Source organism: Amblyomma maculatum, chromosome 7, assembly GCF_055883805.1.
Source record: "Amblyomma maculatum isolate TAMU_Amacu chromosome 7, ASM5588380v1, whole genome shotgun sequence".
NCBI lineage: Eukaryota > Metazoa > Arthropoda > Arachnida > Ixodida > Ixodidae > Amblyomma > Amblyomma maculatum.
Genome location: NC_139350.1, coordinates 90133525 through 90149086, shown reverse-complemented (window position 1 = coordinate 90149086; position 15562 = coordinate 90133525). Strand labels below are relative to the sequence as shown.

The window sequence follows — 15562 nt, the reverse complement described above, 5'->3', positions numbered from 1 at the left end:
AGACCGGCTCTACCTAGCGTAGTGAAGCTTTCGCGTGAAAAAAAAAAAAAAAATACTTTATGACTGCGCACCTAAGATCTGCAAAAATACTCTCCCCATTCTGAAACGTCAGTACCAGGACGCACTGTCTTGCCGTGCACAGCCTTCCACGGCTCACGAAGCAGCAGAACCGTAGAACTGAAACCGAAACCGTAACTGCCGCTCAGTGCCACTGTAGCTGTAGGGCTGTAGGCTGTAGCCTGCCCATAACCTTGTACATAGACCTTGGCATATGTGCATATCTCGTTGGCATCGTTGCCGTAGCACCGTAGGTTGGGTTGTACAGCTTGTGCAATCAGGGTGGTACGTGATTGTGCTAGCGCTGCTTCCTGTCCGCCAGCGTTCGTCTCTGTAATGGAAAAACATGGTAACGCTGTTTTTTGTTGTTGCCGCTGTTGATCAGTGACATGGAGCTGCTTTGGCCAGCTGCGCCTGTTGATTTGGCTGTCCTCTTGACGGAGGCTAGCGATAATCATCCGTTTAGAGTGATGTTTTATAGTGATCTATAACTGCTGCCACAGGGGCTAGTTCTGTCAAGTTTGAGCTCTACATGCGTAAGCATTGGCATAGTCAAATCGCTCGCGAAGCACCGTAGACGTGGAAACGCACATCTTTCCTAGTCCTTTTGTTTTTAGTGCAAGTCCACTGGTGCTCTAGGAGGTATCCCCACTACAGGGACATTCCCATCTTTCACACACTCTTTGGGATTGCCCTGCAGACCAAGAATCTCGTACAAATACGTTTAGCACAACGTAATTCCTTTTTCCTACCTCCTTCAATGACTAGCTCGCTCCCCAAACCCAACCCTGCGTCATTATTCGAGCTCTAGTCCAGCGCGTCCGCAACGTGCTGGGCGGCACCAGGGTCCGATTTACATACGATCGTATATCACAAACACTTCCACAAACTTGTCAATTAGCCCTGCTTCTATTAGTCGACATGTCTGTCAGTCAGGTTTGTGACAACCACTTTTCTGAAAAGCTCCGGACTAGGAGCCCAACGATCAGTAAATGCTTTATTTTTATTTCACTAGAGCCTAGGAGGTACAAGCATTCGCAATCTGAATAGCCGTTTTCTATGTGAATAAAGGATGAAAAAAAAAAAAAAAAAGAAGTTGCAAGATATATCTTACCTAAATAATTCTTTCATGAGTGCCACACTTTTGTGCCAGGTATTGTAGCCGTCAGCACTGATAGCACATGAAACACGTTGTGTGACCGTGCCTTTTACGTGGTTTCTGTCCCACGTTGTTGCTATTAGAAACAGTGGTCATGAGTGCATGCCATGCAGTGAGCTTAAAGTATAGTCGTCTCTGTGCAGTATGTGGTAGGATTGTAGCTGAGCATTTCTCTTTTAAGTCTTTTACTTATTGTGCTTGCTTTTGTTTGATTTCTAGAAACTTTTTGGTGAATTCTAGCAGATAATTGGCACATTTTATATGCATTATGGGGCAAATGAAAATGTCATAGAGGCTAGTTTTTCTTTGTGGAGTGAAAATCGTGATTTATTTATGAACGAGGAAGAAGCATTAACAAGATAAATGCAGCTAGCAGTTTCGTTCAAATTCTGTGAGCATTCCTAGTGTATACAGTTGGATTAAAAAACGGGGAGTCGTTTTTAGGTCTCTGTTTTAAATGCTTAACTGTAAACACTGCACATAATTATTTTTCATTTAGCATGGGCAGAGTGCCATGGTGAGCTTCTTGCTATTAAACAAAACTGTTCTGTGCAAGAAAATGCTGCTACTGCTGAACAGTTATAAATAGTACAAGAGCTGCACTCACGCAAAGTAGAATGGGAGGCCTGTTTATTGGGGACAGGCTGGCCATGTTCAAAACGCTGAGGAACTTAATCTTGACAGTCATTCATATGTAAATTTGCAGGCTTGGAGCTCTACAGAGTTGCTGTTTCTGTCATGCTTTGGAAATGTGATGCTTTCCCGAGCCACCAAGTTTAAGCCTTTAAAACTAAATTTGTGTAGGTTCTCTTTGTGATGGATTATGTCTGGCTGTCAATAAGTAGTATCACATGCTCTGTTAGGCCGTACAGGAAGAAGGAACTTGTGAGGTCATTTCACGGGATATTCACGGGCTGAATTGAGTTTACTATTAGGCTCTAATAGCATGGACTGAGACATCTGGCATGATCTTGCCCATTTCTCATTGCCATGACTTATTAAAGTACAGACAATTTTAGTTGTGTGTCCTTTTTTTTTTTTTTTTTGTAATGATGGCCAGGACATTTATAAGATTAGTAACATACATTGCCACGGGGAGTTTGGCTTTGCTGCGTAAATAATATGTGATTAAATTTCATCTAATTCCTGGTTTGGACCCATTGTGATGGCTTAGCGGTCAAGACACTTGGTTGCTGATCACAAGGACGTAGGTTCAGTCCTGGTTGCGGCGGTCGCCTATCGATGGAGGCACAAAGCAGGGCGCACCCATGTATTGTGCATTGGCAGTGCATGTTAAAGAATCCTAGGTGGTTGAAATTTCTGGAGCCCTTCACTATGGTATCCCTAATAGTCTGAGTTGCTTAGAAACACTAAAACCCTACAAAACAAGCAGACAAAACTATTTTCAGTTTCTTATCCGACAGATGAGCTGTGGAGGTGACAAAATTAAAATATATGGCAGGTGAGGCATAAAAAAATGCTGCACCTTCACTCAGGAGATCATGCAATGCTGCACAGCTGCACCTTCACTCATTATTACTCCAGCTCTTGTATCAAGCTGGCATAAGAGTTATGGATTGAAAAGACGAGGCAGTAATTATATCAATATCTTTGTCTCACAGGGCCTGAACTGAACTTGCATGTCACAGCCACTGTTCAGCTTCTCAAAACTAGCACAGCCCGAGCGAAACTGTTTGGTTATGCATTATTTACATTATTTACCATGTCTAGGTGGGGGCTTTCCACACAGCGGTTCATGTGTATGGTGTTACACGCCATTGCAAGAAAAGAAACCCAAGCTACCAAAAATCTGCATTCACAAACCTTCAATTTTTTTAACTGCCAAGAGTGAGTCTGCCTTCGCTTTAAAATTAAAATGTCAACTCAGAGCTCGGTGAAATCTACTCTAGCTTGTGCCACTCTGCCATTTAAAAAGTAAGCATTTGTTTGGCTTTTTTCTGTTGGATTTAGTAAAGAAAGATTAGGCATCTTGTTCCTTACTGACCACTTGTGTCATCCATCTGATACTTCTTTTGGCCTTTTTATTGAAATTTAAACTGCTTTTGCTGGCATTATGTTTTAAGGAAACCCTGCTGCTACCCTGCTGGAAACCCTGTGAACAGTGGTATGGGAGTGGGTGGCAGCTGTGGTCACTTGATAAGGCAGTTTTCACTTTGCATTTTTTATGGTTAACTTTGAATGGCTTGCATAGTTTAACCTAAATATGTGCCATTATGTGCAATATCTCACAATATCTTGAGGTGGCTGATTTTCATATGTGGAGTCAAATCATAAAGTATTTTGTGCAAGAATAGCAATGTTCTAGTCCTACATTACATGCACCACCTGTTGGAAAAAAATTCCCACCAGATGTGCTCAAAAGAGGAGCTTGCATGAGGCTTTGTAGTGATGCAGTGATTTCTGTCACTTACTGGTTTTATGCTACAACTGCTACCATAATGCAACACATGTGCACAGATTAAGTCGACTGTGCTGATAAATGTGTTGAACATTTTTTTTTTTTTTTTACTGTGACAGAACTGTTAAATAAAAGTTTGTTAGTCTTCATGTTTGCAGTGAAAAGACAGTGCTTTTGTTGCATTGTTCAATGAAATAAACGCTACCCAAAATGGGTTTCAAATCTTTTTGACAGATGCTTTGTCCTAGCTGGCCATAACAGATGAGGACACTACTCTAGCATCGTTGAAAATAAAACGCAGTATCGGTGGTGCTCCTTAGCATGAGCTAAGGTCACCATTGTTTGTGTGCATGTTATGGAAAAAAAAAAAAAAGAGAGGTGGGTGCAATGACCTTACTTTGCCAACGTTGGGTAGCACTCACCAGTAGCTTACTGCACAGCAGAAGTCTCCAGTGAGTGTAGAGTGCATTGAAAAGAAAAGAACAGCAGCCTCATTGAGAGGTAGTTCACGTTCTTTTCGCAAATGTGTTAGAAAAGGGCTGAATTGCTTTTGAAGATAAGTTTTTGATACATATTTTCAGAAAGGTGTACAGTACAATTTTTATAACTTTGTTTTTCGGAAAGGAAGGAATGCACTTCTGTAGCTCGTCCATCCAGTGCTTTGTTTTTTGTAGCCCTTGTGCCAGTCAGCGTGGGCGTACACTGCTCACGTTGATCGACTTGATTTCATTATTCAGACATGGCTGGAATGGAAGCATTTTATTTTGTGAACTCTGCATTAGGCACAGTCATGAACCTTACAACCTTAATAGGAGTAATTTTCTGTGTTCTATGCCCCCTGATGAAGTATTGAGGATAAATGAGCTACTCTTTAGGACCACTTCCACTTCCTTGTGTGCTCCATGTTTTTTAATGAAGGTTAGTTACATCTTTATTGGTCATGTGTAGCACATCATCAAATGTGTTGTTAGTATTCTGCTCCTTTTTGACTACATGTGCACCACTCTCTTTGTCCCTAACTTTACACTCCCTAGAACTGTGCTGCATGCTCAGGTGATGCACTTGTTTCATGCTTGTGTCCAGGATAATCAGGATGATGTGCGGTTCAAAGAACTTCTGGGCAAACTGCGAAGGCTATGGTCTGACGAACGGTTTCTTGAGAAGCAAGAAGATATATGGCGTCTGCTGAAGCGGGACATTCCTCGGAGAGCAAGGTTCAGCTGCCACACTGTTGACGACCTGCTGAACATTCTCGTCGACCGTGAGGTGATCACAGCGCAAGAGGTGGTGTTCTTAGGGCGACTTGCTACAGTATTCTTGATCAAGGAAGCGTCCGAACACATTCAAGCTTATCAGGCAATTCCTCTGGACAACAAAAACTGCAGCCTGTGTGCAGTGCCCAGGCAGTTGCCTTTACTGTACCACCCGTCATCTCAAGGAAATGATGGTAAGTCATCCCCCTCTTTTTTTATTATCTGTAATACATGTCGACAGTATGGACCTGAGCGCATTCAGTCTTGGCACACCTGTATGGGGCATGCAGCCGCATCACAGCAAAATAGAATCCTGACAGTTGAGCTGATGTGGAACATTTGGACCTTTGAGGCGAGCAGAGGAAGCACATCTTCTTGTAGGCAGCATCACAGGGCTGAAATTATCAGTTGTGTTTTCCTATCTTCCTGTGTCTACTTGCCTGTTTTTTTTTCTCTCCTAAGCTAAGTGTTCACAAGATTCACCATGATTCACTAAAATTCAAGATTCACAACAGAGATTCAAAGAATCTTGTTTGAATATGACACATATCTTGACACGAATCTTGGTTGAATATGACACAACCAAGGATCTTGGTTGTGTCATTCGGTTACAGCAGCTATAGCAAGATATTATGGAATGCAGGCATACCCCTCAAAAAAAGTTTCTGCTTCTACTTGTCCAAGTTGACTAGTTCACTGAAAATGTGCCACTTTGACTTGTTGGCTTTGGCATGCGGCTACTGATCCCGATGGTCGGTTGTATTTTAATGGAGGGAAAATACAAACACGCCTGTGAGCTGTGCACTGTCAGCGCACATTAAAGGACCCCAGAAAAATTATTCGAAGCACTCTACTATGGTGGCAACAGCATCTATTGAACTTGGATATATTAAACCCTACAACTTACAATCTTGCTAGTGTACTGAAAAGCCTTTAAGCAATCATGTAAGCATGCTCCATCCACTGGAATAAATATAGAACTGGGTAAGAAAGCAGTGCAGCAGTCATTTATTTTTTTTCCTTCACCAGTTATTTACGTCCCTCCAAAATTTTTTCTGAGGCAGTACACTCAGTGCACCATTCGTCTACCTTTTGTTTCAGTACCTTCGTAGTTCTATTCTTTCAGTCCTGCTTGCAAAGATTCCATTCCATCCGCTGCCTTCAGCCAACACACATGGAAGCACTGAAGCAGAGCCTTTCATGCCAGAGTTATCATATGAAGAAAGACAGGAAAGCGGGAAGCACTCAGCACAATTCTCGGGGATTAGTGGTGCATATATTGTGCTGATTATGGTAGCTTACATGCTCTATATACAGTGGTCCCCTCCGCTATCCAGGAGTGTGGTATCTGGAGACGTGAAGGAAAAACAAGGCTCTGCAGGTGGTAAATGCCAGACTGTTGAAATTGGTATGGAATTGGATCATTCTGCTATTCACACGCTACCCGATACTGTTAGTCATATTTCGGTCCCTTTGAAGAGTTCCCTGTCATCTTAAGCCGTGAAGCCCGAGTACAAGCCAGCCTTGGAAAAAAGTAATCATTTGTTTTTTTCAATGAAGCTCAGGTTGTTTGAACATTTGCGCTCTTGCAGCCTTGTGGCCCATCTGCTCTAAGAATGCCAGGCACTGGCGAAATAAGTGTCTCGCTTTCCTCTGATGTATATGCCGAGTGTTCCAAACAACTTGAGCCAACGGCTAACAAATAAAAATTTAGGGGCATATTGCTGACTGCCACTAACTAAATTGCTAAGTATTGACTTTAGACAATAAGATTTGCAAAACAGGAAAATGCCTTCAGAAACCCGTACTGTATTTCATTTTTTGCAGTAAGGAAAGCCTGAAGCGTATCTTTTCTCCCAGCTCCAAAGGAAATCCTCAAAATCTAAACAGAACCACTTGACTAGCACATTCGCGCACTGTGATTGTGGTACTCTTAATCGTGGTTTGAGCGAACGAAACTAGCTGCAGCTGCAACTTGACAGCCCGATTGCAGCGGTAAGAAGATATGTTGGTGATGATTTCTTTGTCCACATCAGGCAGCTGTCATGTGTGACTTTGCAAGTTACAGTGAGAGCACACAGCACTTTACATACCAGGCAGAAAGGGATACAAATGAGAGGGGCATTAATTGTTGGTGGAAAATAAAACAGCAAAATAGTCGAGTTTTATGGCTTGGCTGATGCGGATGAAGAAACCATTACCAACACATAAGTATAGCACTGCAGCAAGCTCTTTAAGTCACGGCTGCAGCTGATTTTGTTCACTCAAACATTGGCAGAAGGCAGCACTGCCTTGGCACACGAATTCACTAGTCACATGGCTCTTTTTGTGTTTTGCGGGCTTTCTTTGAAGCTGGGAAAAAGCACACAAGGCTTTCCTTATCGCAAACAATGGAACGAGGGTTTCTTAATATGGTCTCCAACTTTGCAAATCCAAATTGTTGTTTAAAGTCAATACTATTTAGTAACTCAGGTAAATAGCCTTAATTGAATTACTGGATTGTCCGGTGTATAAGGCTCACCTTTGTATAAGGTGCACCCCTCATATTTAGAGGCTTTCATCAAAAGATTTGGCACATGAGACGCACCTTAATTTACCCAGTTAAGACAATGAAACTTGACTATACATGCTTGTGCGACCATTGCAAAATGCTCCTGGCCTGGGAGAACACTCCTTACACAGCATAAAATGACAGAAAAAGAAAGAGGAAACACTCGTGCCCAAAAATAAGTCTCGCACAGTCAGAGCAGGAACACTTTATTTTTATTCAAAGGCTTTTTCAGACGTGCTACTCAGGATCGCTTTTTAGACTGTTGTTGAGCTCAGGTGCTGATGAAGCTAAGCTAGCAGGCCAGCCTTATGGAAATGGAACTTTGCTGTGTAACTGTTGCGCAACTTCGGTGGCATACTGCTGCATGACATGCTCAGTACAAGCAGGAAGGGGAAAACACAAATGCAGTAGCCAGCAAACAAAGTTCTAAAGTGGGATTGGAAAAGCGAGTCGGCTTGTCCTGGCTTGTCTTGACAGTGTGAGTGGGCGAGGCGCATAGATGTCGCCATCTCTTGGCATTTCATATTACTAATGCTTTGGGCCTCTAAGATGGCCACAGGTTTCATAATTGTGGAAGTTATCACCTCTGTTTCATGATAAAGTTCACCTATGAACATTGTGCAAAACAAGAAAGCCACATATAAAATGCAGCGCTGCACAGAACGCACTGAGAAAATTTTTTCTGTCTTATGCGCCAGAACATACAGTAATTGCAGAACAAAAATTTGCTTATGGTGTGCAAGGTGGCTGCTGGTTTCCCTTGCCAGTCTAAAATATATTATATATTAACTCTTGGCTCAAGTGAGCTGGGACATCAAGTATAATATCCAGTGCTTGCCATTGGTAGAGGAGTGGCTATGGAGTATCAAAACAGTCCAGAGGAAATCAGGAAAACTGTGACAGCAGGCAATTTCTTGATGCTCTGAGCAAAGTTGAGACAATTTGGGGTAACAGAAATAAGCAGAATTAAGTAAAAATAGCTTGGTAGATGCCCAGTCCTTGCTAGCGTTACGATAAATCAGGATACGTTTCAGAATCTGGGCATGTAGCACCGAAATACGTGCTCAAATTATGAGTACCTCTATCTCTTGCAATTTTTTTTTTTTTCCTTTCTAAACAATCGCCCACTGATACAACACCTCAATTCTTTCTCAAATACAAAAGTAATTTTTTGTGTTTACATATCACCCACTTTGCAAATTTAAACAGTCCAGCTAGGACCACCTCACTATTTTGCTTCCGAAAAGCTTCATAGGTACAGTGGGTCTATGTTATAAGTTAACAGCAATGGCAAGCAGAGACTTTTGCTTGGAAGTTTGTGATAAACGGTAGGCAAAGTTTTCTTATGTTTTTGAAGGTGTACAGCCATGAGCATGCTTAACACGAACAATTGAGTGCATGGCTTCTACGAATTTAAGTGCCGCTCAGTGGTGGCGTAGAGGTCCCACATTCTGCTAAAATGGTTGAAGGGCACCCACAATCTTTGTCGGCTCGAAACACATCGTGCAGCATGATCTAGAGTCTAGCAGCTAGTGCTGAGCAGGCCAAATCTCTGTCCAGGCCATGCGCTCGTACATTCGTGCTATGCATGCCAACGGCTGTACCCATACCCATAACTGCTTGCTGTGCATCAATCAATGAACGCTGTCTGCAGTATTAGCTCTAATGGTAGCCTCATGTAACTTGTCGACGACAAAGGAATGAAAGACCAGAATGAAAGGATTCTGCTCTCAAATAGTTTAAATTAAAAAGAACTGTATATTAATAAATTATGAATAAAAGAAAAGAAATAATAAATAATAATTAAAATCCAGCATGTGCATTTGGAAGTTTTCACTAAAACTGCACACTAAATGCCTCATTCTTACCTTTGCCCTTTGCTTCCAGTATAGTACCTAACAGCAAAAATCTGTGAGGCCTTGTACACCCTAATTGTGCCACTGCTTTAGGTGTCCGAGGTATGCCACGAACCTTGGGCTAGTTGGGATTGATTAACCTGTGCTTAAAGCACTACATTGAACATGATAGCAGCCCCCTAATTAATCTTCATCATGTCTGGAAATGCAAAAAACCTGCCATAGTAGCTATGGCATTTCGCTGCTGAGGTCACGGAGTCGTATTTCAATGTCTGTGAAATATAGAAATGTCCTATGTAGGTTCAGTGCATGCTAAGAAAACCCAAGGGTAACTGGAGCCCTCATCTACTGAAATTCATTCTCGCTAATTTCACCTCCCCCTTTCTTTTTCTTCCTCTTCATTTCACCTTACAGCGCAATTCACTTTTACATGTCCACCATAACAGAGGCAACTGCTGTACTTCTCCTTTCATCGTAACCAATCCACTTGACCATTAGTAAGCAAAAGGATTTTACTCAGACAGAAAGCTAAGATAGCCTTCTGAGTAGCTTACAGGAGGTGCTTGTGCAGAACTCAACTTATGCTGATATGATGCAGTGGGGCCTGGCATGATAACTATCTTCGGCAGCTCTTCTGTTCATGTGTCTTGAGGTAGTTAATTTGAACGCGACAGCATTAAAGGCCCCGTGTCGCAAAAAAGCCTGTGTCAGCATTGTGGTTGCAACGCAAAAATCAGAAAGAAGTAAAGAAACAATGAAGGTTTTATAGAAACTCACGGAGTCGAATGTGCGGTTCCTTTGCAGTGCGAGGCAAGCATGCAACCACTCCGCCACAGAACTGCATTTCTTCTCGCCGAATAAAGGTGGACCTAATGCATTGCCTTATGACTGTCAGCTAATGTTTAGGTGCGTCATTAGAAAGAAACTAATTACGAAAGTAGTAGCTAAACGAGTAGCACAGAACATTTCCGCTTTGCTTATCTGCGATGCGGCACTCACTGGAAAATTCCTTCGGTCGTAAGGTGCTGCCGCAACAGATGGCACGAGCCGGCACCCAATTCAGAGCCTTATACATCCATCCATCGTCTTCAAAGCATTGGGGTTTAAGGACAACGGAGAAAAAACAGACTGCAGACTTTAAGCGGGAAGAAATAAACAAACGGAGGTTGTCTGATTGGTGGTTAAAATCAAGGCAGGAGTGAAATTTCACCCTGCAATAAATACAAAAAAAGAGTGGTGTGTCATGAGAAGTATGTCATTGTGAGGCTGAAGAGCATGAAGCCCCGCCGGGTTGGCGCAGTGGTTACGGCGCTCGACTACTGTTCCCAAGGATGCGGGACCGAATCCCGGCCTCGACGGCAGCTTTTCGATGGAGCGAGGCGCCCATGTGCTGTGCGATGTCAGTGCACGTTAAAGAACCCCTGGTGGCCGAAATTTCCAGAGTCCTCCACTACGGCGTCTCTCATAGCCTTAGTTGCTTTGGGACGTTAAACCCTACAAACCAAACCAACCATGAAGAGCACGAAAAAGTGATGCCAATGGGGCCCGATAACGCTATCACGTTGAACACTTCAAGGCGGAGCTTAAGCGTCTTGCAATTTTTATAATAAGAGACTTCCTGCGTGGTCCACGGTACTAATGCATCTAGTCTGTCAATGCATTAGAGACCCACAAGTGGCAGCCTTTTTTTTTTGTTGTTGTTGTTGTTGCAAGGATTGGCGCTCACTTTTTATCGTGCTAAGTGGATCTGCCAGCAGTAATCATTTGTGCTGCAGTCAAGCCCGCTTACAATGGCTGCAGCTATAATGAACATTCACTTATATAAACGATAACAGTGCTGCCATTAAAATGTGTGTTAGGGCAGTGGCACTGCATCTCAAATGCAATGAACAATCTGCTGGTCCTACCAGTCGTCTATAATGCCTTTAACTCACCCCCGCAACCCCCCCCCCCCTTCCCCCTTTTCCCAATTGAACAGTTGAAGAAAGAAACTGAGTAGAGGTGGCAGTGAAACTTGATAGCCAGCAGTTAAACACACGCTGGCTGTACAAGGCAAGGGCAATCAATGTATGCATTCGGGGCTGCCATGCAAAGTGTCTCAACCAATGGCAGATGTTTGAGGTGTTTGAATGTCAGGCACAAAGGAAAATTTGCTGGCCCATCTAGTCACTTGGCATGCATTGCCTTCTGATTCAGCTCGTCACCAGCATGTAGGCAGTGGAGTGCATAGACAATGCAGTTGGCACAATGCTGCATGAGTCTGGAAAGAATAGTTTATGCTCCCGAAATCCCACTGAATTGGATAATTAGATACATATGGATTTGTGACAGCGCATTATTGATTTATCTGTTTGGAACTGATGTTGTCATTTATCACTTTATTGATGTAGATGATGATGCAACATAACAGACGCCTGTACTGATGTAGCCATTGTACACAAAGTACGACACTGTCCTAGAGCTAAAAATATCGTGATTCTGACAGAAGCCAACCTGCCACCCGCAAGTAGTTATTTTGCGTCCATAAAGCAAATTGTTGGCAGCACGGATCTCAAGAAGCCTTTGACTGCACTGGAAAGCTTGGAAATTGCCGTAATAAGGTCTTGTTCAGAAAATTTGCCCTGCGTGCCGCACTTCTCTGGCCCTAGTATGAAGTTTTTTCTACGAACTTCGCATGCAACAAACACATTCTACCTGACACATTTGTTATAAGTGAGCTCAACTGTATCTCAAAACTAGGCGTGATGACATTAGCACTGAAGGCCAGCACAGGGAGTTGCTTATCTTAGGCTATAACGAAATGGTGCTGATTTACAGATTATGAAAGTGCTATAAATAAGCCTGTACTTCTCGTACTCTTCCTTAGCTGTGTTCTGGAACTAGTAGTAGTAAGCCAGTTTGGACGTTCTACCTTGTTCCCACTCCCTGCTGTTCATCTGCTAACAGGGCACGCTGGCATGCATTTTTACCCAGTTCGGTCACCCCTAGCATACTCTATTTTAACTTTTGGTGCACTTTATGTTTGAGTATGCTATGCAAAAGCATGCATCAGAACCAGAATGTCATTTGGGCATTATTGGATGCTTCTATGTGAAAACTGCCTGCATCCTACATTTCTGTTCTTAATTGTACCGAGTTAATTCTCAAAATGTACAGCATGAACAAGCTTTATAAGAAGCGGTAAAGCTTATGTGTATGCATCATCTTTTGTGCAGTTTTAGTGCCCCACTTTAGCTGCTTTCAAAGATGGAGAATGTACACTGATAAGCTCTCTTCAAGCTTTTAATTTTAACAAGACAAAGTTGCAGCTAACTTTGAGGAAAATTCTGCCCTCTGCATTAATGTGTGATTTCTGTACTTGGCGGTCTATAATATTACTGTGTTGTCGCTATTTTTTTTTCTTTTAGGTCGTAACGAGTTGGTCTGTGCCATCTTGTATCTCTGTGAGTACAAGTGTCCATGGAAGAATGTTGTTCGAGCTTTTCCCAAAAACCTAAATGTGAAAGAGGCCGAGATTGAGCGCCTGGAAGCAATGGAGTGCGCCTCACAGCCAGGCCGCAAGCGGTGCCCCACCTGTGCTGGTTTTGAAGTGCTAGAATCCTGGAGGAAAAAGCACCCGCAACATGCCACTCTGAAGCTGCTGTTGCAGTACTTGGCCAGTGAACGCGTCAATCGAAGCTATGCTGAGGACATTGAAAATGACTTCCACATGACCATGACTGTGAGCTTGAAATGCCTGCTGCTGAAGTCTGGGTATAAAACACAGGCACAGCGAGATGAGTCTGTACCTGTGCAGTTAGTCTCTGCACGAATTTTGAGTCGGGACACATGTGTGAGTTTCTGAGCTTTGCAAATTGGTACAGTAGAACCTCATTGATATGTTCCCAGTTCATATGATTTCCCATTTCATACGCTCAAAATCACGGGCAGTAAAAACCTCCCATAGAGCTACATTATTTCTCTCCTGGTTGATACCTTTCCGAATAGCATGATTTCCGTCAATGCGTCGAAAATTTTGACGAACAGTGATCATATAGTATGTTTGGCGATCGGCTGGACATGTGCTAACGCGCGAGGGTCCAAACTTCAGGACTCGCAATATAAAAACCGTTGCAGCGCTCAACCGCTGCGGTTGCTTTCCCGTTAGAGGTCATTTTCAAGACTGATTTGACCTTCAGCTCTGCATCCGAGAATTGGAGCATTGCTCCAAAAATGTGGCAGAGTATGCCAAAGGCCCACCGTGGCAGCTCAGTGGTTAGGACGCTGAACTACTGAATCAGAGTACCAGAGTTCAAACCCGATCGCCAGCAGCTTCATTTCGATGGAGGAGCAATGGAGAGGCTTCCATGTGCTGTGCAATGTCAATGCACTTTAAAGATCTCCAGGTGGTCAAAATTACTCTGTAGTCCTCTACTGCAGCACCCCTTTCTCTCTTTCTGGTTTCATCTGGTTTCAATCCCGCTTTTCCTCCCTTTCCATATGGTGCGGTTCAAGTGGCCATGGAGAAAATGTGACAAATACTGTGCCTTTCCTTCCTATAAACCTTCTGTTAGGTTATTTCTAAGCACAGGGCTGAAGGTCAAATCAGGCTTGGAAATGACTTTTAACGGAATAGTTTACAGGAAGAAATGCACAGTATCTGTCACACTTTCTCAGTGGACACCCAAACACGCCGTGGAGGTTATTTCCAAGCCCGGCTTAACCTTCAAATAACCTCTAATGGAATGATTTTAGGAAGGAAAGCCACAGTATTTGTCACACTTTCTTTGTGTGGGCACCTGAACCGCGCCACAGCAGTAATTTCCAAGTGTCATTTGACCTTTGGCTCTGCATGCGAGAAGTGGAGCTTAGCTCCAGATAAGAGCTGTTCATACTTGGATTTCAAGAAATGCTAATCTATGCTTTTATGCAGTGAAAGTGTCGACTCTAAATGATTTTAATGTTTTTTCACTCATTTTTTAAAGAACGTTTTAACGAGGCTTTACTGTACTGCTGCATGTGAATGGAGTTGAGTGAATGAACAGAGCACCCTGCGCCTGCTCACCAATACAATGTTGTGCCCGGCTACTCTAAAACATTTTGATCCGCAATTCGACGGGCTGTGCTCGCACTGTGGGGAGGTGTCTGACACCTACCACATGGTGTGGGCCTGCCAGAAAAACCCATCTTTGCCCCCTTCCCCAACCCCACCCGAGAGAACTGGGAGGCGACCCTGTCCGGCTGCTGCACCCTAGAGGCCCAAAAGGTCCTAACGCAGCGCGCCCGGGCTGCGGCAAACGCCAATGGAGTGCCTGTCTGGGCATCCCACCTAGTGTATATACCTCTATGTATTATAATAAATGTTTTCACCGCCACCACCACCACCATCATGTGAAGCAGAGGCATGTAAGAGAAGTGACCAAACTCTTGTTGTGCAATGAAACATTGTATTATTTAAAATATTCAACCCTTGCGAGTATTCGGAAGTTAGTACTGAGTTTCCAACCTATCTGACTGAAGTTGCGGGCAATGATCATGACTATTCAAATTGTATAACTTGCTCTTTTCAGGCAGAATTGAATGCTAATGACTGGCAAAAGTGTAGGCATGGTAATAGTAACGCTATAGTGTGAAAGGTCCTGTTATGGAGACAACTCGGGATTTGCTTAAATAAAAAACGTGATTGGTCGAGAGGGGTTGCGATGTACCATAACGTTACATGTAGTTACATTACCTAAAAGAAAAAAACAAGTGGTCACGTGGTGGAACCTAACCTCCGACCCTTGGGTCGCGAGTCTGACAGGCTACCCCTTCACCATATAGGCACGTTCATTTGAAAGGGTTAAGAAGCAGTATGTGGTGACAAGCTGTGAAAAAAAGTCAAGTTTGAATAGTATTCTTCGTACTACAAAATAATAACTAGATACAGGAAACAAGGCCAATGACGAAAATGAAATTGGCACACAGGCGCCATGTTCCAGCCTAGTTTTCGCTGTCAAAACTCAATTGCGATGATGAAGCATGTTCAGATTTGCTGCTGCTCGGAATGTTGATAAAACAAACCGCAGACTGAGTGAAGTCACGAGATTTGCAATATTTTCGAGCTGCCCATTCTTGTTGGATGCTATCATATCTTCAGAACGCGTTCAAAAATGGAGTCTTGAGGAGAAAATAAAACACTGAAAACAAACCTTCAGTTGTCTGATTACATGCCAAATGATGCAGCGTGTCCCTAGGGAACAAGGAAGTCGACGTGGAAGTCATTGTCATCGCACTAATAGATGCGCC

General features: G+C 43.2%; 1 protein-coding gene across 1 annotated transcript; it reads left to right on the top strand.

The window, feature by feature from the left end:
- The first annotated feature begins 270 nt into the window (after nt 1–270).
- LOC146183928 (uncharacterized) lies at nt 271–15464 on the top strand. Its single transcript, XM_084609248.1, has 3 exons — nt 271–406; nt 4719–5082; nt 12703–15464. The coding sequence occupies exons 1-3, from the start codon at nt 404–406 to the stop codon at nt 13137–13139; spliced, it is 804 nt and encodes a 267-aa protein (XP_084465374.1). The 5' UTR covers nt 271–403; the 3' UTR covers nt 13140–15464.
- The last annotated feature ends 98 nt before the right edge of the window (nt 15465–15562 follow it).